We start from the raw sequence: 7,647 nt of genomic DNA, 5'->3' as shown, positions 1-7,647 counted from the left end.
TCTCAAGATCCTATTAAATGAAAAGAAAGTATTACCAGTGATTGAAAGTTTGGACCCAACACAGAGAGAAAATTTTACAGATGACGATTCAAACATTTAGACATTATAAAAGATGTAAAAACGCCAAAGAAATAGTGAAAGCACTTGAAGACGTATTCGAAAGAAAAAGTATATTTACCAAGCTTACATTAAAAAAGAAGCTATTGACTTTGAAGTGTAAAAAAAATCAAAAACTGAAAGACCATTTTATGAATTTTGACAAAATTATAAGAGAACTGGAAGGTGTAGGTAGTAAGATAGATGAATCAGACAAATTATGTCATCTTCTTTTAACCCTTAATGAAGAGTATGAAGTTGTAATTACCGCAATAGAAACATTAAACACTGAGGTAACTATGGAGTTCGTTAAATCTAGATTATTGGATGAAAACTGAAAAAATTGGTAAAAACAAATCACCTAATATGAGCAATGAGGCAGCATTCAAAGTAAGTGATATTAAATGCTTCAAATGTGGCAAAATGGGTAATAAATCATATGAGTGTAGAAGCCGAACTTCTAACCGGAGAAGAGGAAGTAGTAGTTCCAAAAGACATGGATTTTATAGAAGTGCCAATACAAACAGAAGTAATTCTGAGCGTGCATCTTATGTAGAAGAAGAATTAGGTTTTATTGCGATAAATTCCATTAATAAAGTTGAAAACCAGAAAACATCCAGTGGTGTTAATATTGATGAAGAAATAATGCAAATAAACTATAAACAATAAATAAACAGTTTATCCTGCAATGAACTGTGGGGCACTTAATGAGGTAAATTTTGTTTTAGATTTAGGTTGTACACAAAATTTTTTATCAGATAAACTTGTGGACTATATGATTGATGTAACAAATTTGGATAAAACAAGTTTTGTACAAATTGCAGATGGTTACAAATTAAAATCAACCAAAAAAGGTAAACTTAGTTTTACGACGAACGAAAGTAAGTATTAATGGTTTAATTGTTCCAAACTTGAAACATAACTTAATTTCTGTTTCAAATTTAATTGAACAAGGTAATAAAGTTGTATTGAAAAATTATTGTGCACTTATTATTGGAAAAACATATACCTACTGTTGAATGTCCTAAAGTAAATAATTTGTATCTTTTTAAGTTAGACATAGAATGTATGGCTTTAAACGTAAATGATTTAGATAAAACTGAGTTTAATAGAAATATTTGGCATAGACGCTTAGGCCATTTGAATCATTTAGGCTTAAAAATTTTCCAATTACCTTTTTCAAAAGAAGTATGTGAAAATTGTATTCAGGGTAAAAGTACAAGACGAAGCTTTTATAGTAAACAAAAGAAAAGCAAAATAATTGGTGATTTAATACATTTAGATATAGCAGGGCCAGTTGCTAATCCTACTTTAGATGGAGAAAAATATTTTCAGGTATTAGTTGATGATTTCTCACATTTTACAGTAGTTAAATTGCTAAGATATAAAAGTGAAGCTGAAGATAATGTTCCTGATTTTATAAATTTAATTAAAACTAAACATAGTGTTAAAACTAAGAGTATCAAACTAGATAATGGGGGTGAATTCTCATCACATAAATTTCAAAATATTTGTAGACAAATGGGTACTAAGTTGCAGTATACTCAACCATACACACCACAGCAAAATGGTACATTTGAAAGAATGAAATCTTACATTGATAAATAAAGTTAGAGTCAAACTAGCAGAAATTAACTTGCCTAAACATTGATGGGGTGAAGCAATGAGATGTTCAGCTTATGAATTAAACAGGATTTCTACAACAGCTAGTGGTGGTAAAACAAAATCTCAGATATGGTATGATGAGAATAATAGTAATCATCTTAGAGTTTTTGGTTCTAAAGCATGGTGTAATTCTTCCAAAGCCCAATAAATCTGATATTAGAACAATAATGGTAGGTTATTCTAATTCAGGATATAGATTGTGGGATTGTAAAAATAACAAAATAATTACATCTACAGATGTTATTTTTTATTAAAAACAAGTTAAATATAAAGATAGTGTAACTAATTATGTTAATGATAACAGTAAACATCAAACAGTTTGGATCAAAAATGAAGGAAATTTTGAAGGTACTGAAGATGGAAGCAACAAAAATGAAAGTTTAACTGAAAACGAAGAATTAATTAGAAATGAAATAAAAAGTAATGAAGAGGATCCCATATGTACTAGAAGAGGAAGAGAAGTAAAACTAGCAGAACATTTTAGAGAATACGAGTTATATTCAGCTTATTGCTTACTATCATTGAATGGCGAACCAGAGAGGTTTGAAGAAGCACAGAAAAATGGAGAGTGGAATAATGCAATTAATCAAGAACTGGAGTCATTGGAAAACCTAAACACATGGACACCAGTTGGTTTACCTGATAACAAGAAGATTATAGATATACAAGATGGGTTTTTAAAATTAAAGATGATGGAACACATAAAGCAAGGTTGGTTGCAAAGGGTTTTCGAGTACAGGAGGAGAATCCACTAAAATCAACCTATGCACCTGTGGCAAGAATGAGCACAGTGAGAATGGCTCATGCAAGTCATGCACTACAAAGAGATTGGAAAATTTATCAACTTGATGTGCCCACAGCTTTCTTAAACTGAAAACTTGATTTACAATATATATATTTATCCTCCACAAGGACTAATAATATACAGAGGAAAGTTTTTAAAATTTAATAGAGCGCTATATGGTTTAAAAGAATCACCAAAATACTGAAATCATACTTTTAATATAGTTGTAACAGAGAATAGATTTATTAGATCTAAACATGATTTTTGTCCATATATAGAAGACATATTGATGATTGTTTATGTGGACGATATAATATTAACAGGACATGAACAAAAAATAAAAGAAACAATAGATATTTTGAAAAACAATTTTTGTGAAAGCATGTTTCCTGCAGGAAAGCAGGAAAAAGAGTATTGCGATATTTGAAAGAGACACAAAGTTTTTCATTGACATATAAAAATAAGGATGCTCATAGAGGGAAAGGCACCATGGGTGAAAGAAACCGTGAACGACCTCATAAGAAAGCAAAAATTCGTAGAAGCACGGAAAACGGCAAATCTTCCTTAGGAAAGAATTTGTGAAAGCAAAAGCTTTTAGACCGATCTGCCTATTAAACACAATTGGCAAGATCTTCGAAATACTTATAAAGACAAGACTAACGTCAGTACGGGTTTAGGAAAGGGAAATTTGCAATTGACGCAGTCAGTCGGATCACGGAATTAACTGCTACATGTAGGAGTAAGTGGTTGGTGGCCTTATTTCGGAACATACAAAATGCCATCAACTGCGCAAGATGGAGAGTAATAACTGAAATACTGGAGAAACTAGAAGTATCCCCATACTTACCTACAAAACATAGTGAAGGAATGCTTCTTAAGTAAAAAGATTAACATACGTCATTGTTAAATCTGCCTGTACGAAAAATATGGCAGCTGATGAAAACTCCTTTATAAAGAGCTTTTAAAAAGTAAATTTTTATTACATAGATTTTGCAATTTTTTAATTTATATAAAACACGAACGACTAAATATTTGTTTCTTTCGATATTAATTGCAGTTAGTCATTAGAAATTTTCTTGGCTATTGCCCTTTAATAGCAACAAATGGTCCTCAGATGTCTGCGGAATATACCTGAATACTATTTAAGTGTTTATTTTCATAAAAATCCTTCAATATTACCAACAGTTTTTTATAAATTATGTATAATTAAATATGGGGACGTTTTTCACATTTGGTCCCAGTGAAGATAGCCTCAAATGGGTTTGACAGAATTAAATATTGGTGTTTGGCAGTGTTGACATTTACATTACAAATGAAATATACGTAATCAAAAGCAATAAGATATTTAAAAACTAATACTTAATAATTACCAAAAAAGAAAAAGTAAGTATTTTTAAAGGTAAATAGTAAAATGTATAAATAATAAAGTTAAAAACACATCTGTTGCAATCTGGCAACTGGGGGTTTGAGGATTCTGACTATTGCCAAATCTATCCGCTAACTATCTAATTTCTAATAATTAATTGCAATTAATATCAAATGATACAAATATTGATTCATTAATGTTTTATATAAGGTATAAAATTGTAGAATCCATAGAATAATATAATAAAAATCTATATTTTAAATCTTTACCTCTTTGAATTTGAAGCATATAACATAACATTATAAGGACATGGCAACACTGCCAACGCAATATTTTGTTCTGTGAAACTTAATGGACACCTAATAAAAACGTTCCAACAGAATAGTTCGTTTAACTAATGAAGTAAACGAAGAAGAATAATTGAGGTTACAATTGAAAATACTTGTTTGTTAGTTTGTTTACATTTTATATTTTAATATAATAATTAAATAATATAATTCAATTAATTTATTTAACACTCATTGACGCTTGAAATGTATTTGGTATATTTAAATTAGGCTTAAAAATGGACTTACTGTCTGAAATAACATTTTGTAAATATTGTACAGAACAACTTAAGCTCTCTGAAGACGAGGGACTTGAATGTACAGTGTGTAAAAAGAATGTACATTTGAGATGTTTAAAAAGGGGAGCAGTTCCTGGGGGCCTTGCTGGGGACACATTTTTTACTTTTAATTGTTTGGAGTGCTCAGCCAACCAAGCTGAAAATTTTACTCGAACTAAGCTGTCCTGGTAAGTGAATATGTATTTTTGTAATTAAGTAAGGTATCTCTAAGATTTTCATATGAAATATCTTTTTAATTATTTTATATATAAGATATTTCTGATATTGGAAATGTTGAAAACAAAAGAAACTAACTGCATCTTATCACTTAATCTTACTTATATTGGCAATTAGAACTTATCGTTTTTAAAACTACTATTGTATTTTGTTTTTATAGTATATTAACACCATCCGATATAGATCAATAAATAAGTGTTCACCTGTTGTTAAATGTTATTCTTCACAATAGAACTCACGTAGAACTTTTTTAGAGCTTATATTGTTGTATTTTGAAAGTGTGCTACCAGTCTACAGAGCTATAATGTATCATTTTATTAAACATATACATATTTTAAATTACAGTAGACTCCCTCTATAACGAGAACTGAAATTGCAGACAAATTACCTTGTTTTAAGCCGATCTCGTTATATCAAACAACAATAATACTGTGCATGCATATGAATATGTAGTTTTTTTAAAACATTAACTTGCTATAGTGAAACCATTCGGAGCAATATAAGATGCTAAATATTGTTTGAATGGCGTTTTTGAAAAAAGTTGTTTACTTTTATTGTCAATGAAATACATTAAAACAAAAAATCTGTATTCTGTAAATCTGTATAAACAGTATTTTCAAGGATAACATAAACTATTGCTTCTGCAATTGGAAGAAGTCTGTCATTTTAGACTGCTTTAAATTGTCCAGTATTCTATCTATCATATTTTCTAAAGATGTGAAACAGTTGTATGCTTCTTCATTTGCGTTTTGTCTTTGGATAAAGTTTCTTGCAACATTTAAAGCACTTTCTACATCTTGTCTATTATTAGGTGCGAATGGTCAACCCCCTACACTGACACTTGTGAATCATAAATTGTATATTTCCGAAGAAGTTTATTGTGGGTGGTAGTTAAAAAGGGTATTTATTTATAGCCACGGCCGGGCCAAAAACGTAAAAAAACAGGTTTTTCGATATTTTCTCCCGTTATAACCAAATTTGCCTCGCTATAGAGGGTTATAGTTCAATAGAAATTTCACGGGACATCTAATGTACCTCGTTATAAGCGAAACCTTGTAATAACCTTGTTCGTTATAGAGGGAGTATACTGTATAAGACCTTAACATTATTTATTAGCTATTATGTATATTTTTGATGTGTGTTCCTGAGACATCTCTTTGTTTACAACTTAATAATTAGATACTGTCAAATACAAAATAATATCACAATTCTGTAATTTTCAGGCTTCAAGTCATAGTATTAGTATTGTATCACTTACAAAATAAGAGTCCAGGTTTAGCTAGAAAAGGATTTTTTCATTGGAGACATCATGTTGCTACTTTTGTTGACAAAAATTGGGAAATATTATTTCCAAGTGATCAAAAGAGAAAAAAGAAATGGATGGGAACAATAGCTGGAACGCTTTCCCATTTTAACAGATATATTTTCTTATCTGGTATTACAGTATTCAATGAACCTGCATTCTGGGCGTTGATGTATCCTAAAATTAGCCCTTTGACAGTTTCAATAGTATGTAAGTAAAACAACAAATTTTAATAAAATTAACATACATTTTAATACCAATTAATTCAGTTAGTAAATTTGAATAAAGGATTATTCTAAATATCATTCTGAGAATAAATAAATTCTGGAAAATGTAATTCTGCAAAAACAAAATAATGTAAATGTAAAATGAATAAATGTAATACCAATGTTTGTTTAACATTAACTAACTGGACAAAAAATGTTTCAATATTCACAAGTATTTCTTGTTCTTCCATTTTATATTAGAGTATTTTTTAGTGTTATCACTAAGTTTTTTTCAGGCATATAGTTATAAGCCAGTAGGAATTTTTTTTGAGCCACCTTAGTACCCTTTAATAATCCATTCTGATGATGTGAATGCATTTATGGCTCTAACTTCCAAATTCCATTCATATTTTTCACTAGTTATTAGTCTTTTTTACTAATTATATGTTTTCTTGTTTTAGCCATCACATGTGTCTAGTTCTTGATGTATTTACTTGTGTTTTGGATGTATATATTGGTAGTTAGGTGCTCTAAAATTCTGTTGGCTTGTTTTTAATTTCTGTCATAATATTTTAACTCTTTTGGGATGTTTGTTCCATTGATCATTTAGGTCACGTGGTTCATTGGAAAGAGATGCAGTTAATACTTTGAGTCAGTTTTTTCTGTTTCACTGGGGGAACAGGGTTAAATTGTAGCATTCAGTCTATTTGTATTATATATCTATGGGTTTAGGTTAGATTTGGATAGGTTAGGTTTGGTTAAATTAAAAAATTTTATTCTTACCCACTTTTAACAAAAATTACTGGTTTGTTATCAGTTTCAGGTTATATATGGTTAGGTTAAGAGTCAAACTGTGGGGAAGGAGGAAATGTCCGTCTGGGAGTGATGCCGTACTAGGAGTGATGAGGGTTTTCTACGCGCTATCTGGAATGAGACAGGGAGTCTCCTTGCTGATGAATGGAGTGTGGATGTGTATGAATGGAGAATGAATGAATGATGGTAGTGCTTCGGAAGTGATACCGGATTTACAGCGGCCATTCCGCTTCTGGATCGCTGGATGACAGAGGAGGGTCTGGTTTAACAGGTAGGTGTTCGACGTAGACTCGGCGACGAGAGGGCATTTTAAAGTACCTCAACTATCGCCGATAGTACGAAGAACGAATCCTGCACTAAGGTCAGTCAGGCGGCGTCCTGGACTGAGATGTCTTTTGAAGATTCTAGACCCTCTCTATAAGACGAAAAAAAGGTTAAGTTTCGTTAGGTTAGATTTGGGTTGGTTAGGTTTAGTTAAGTTAGAGTCATATATTATTTATCAATGGTTAGATTAGATTTAATTTTTGAAATCAAATTTTTAGGTCTTTTGTAAATGGCAACATGTACATAAAA

At 30.5% G+C, this 7,647-nt stretch overlaps 1 protein-coding gene across 1 annotated transcript in view; it reads left to right on the top strand.

The window, feature by feature from the left end:
- The first annotated feature begins 4,319 nt into the window (after nt 1–4,319).
- The window catches only part of Atac2 (Ada2a-containing complex component 2), a 30,201-nt gene continuing 26,873 nt past the window's right edge, over nt 4,320–7,647 (top strand). The window contains exons 1-2 of the mRNA XM_072530128.1: nt 4,320–4,703; nt 5,976–6,265. Of these exons, the coding sequence (XP_072386229.1) occupies nt 4,477–4,703; nt 5,976–6,265 (517 nt within the window). The 5' untranslated portion in view covers nt 4,320–4,476. The remainder of the gene's footprint in view (nt 4,704–5,975; nt 6,266–7,647) is intronic.

Source organism: Diabrotica undecimpunctata, chromosome 4 (assembly GCF_040954645.1).
Source record: "Diabrotica undecimpunctata isolate CICGRU chromosome 4, icDiaUnde3, whole genome shotgun sequence".
Taxonomy (NCBI): domain Eukaryota; kingdom Metazoa; phylum Arthropoda; class Insecta; order Coleoptera; family Chrysomelidae; genus Diabrotica; species Diabrotica undecimpunctata.
The sequence above is the reverse complement of the archived record's forward strand: the minus strand, read 5'-3'. Positions and strand labels throughout refer to the sequence as shown.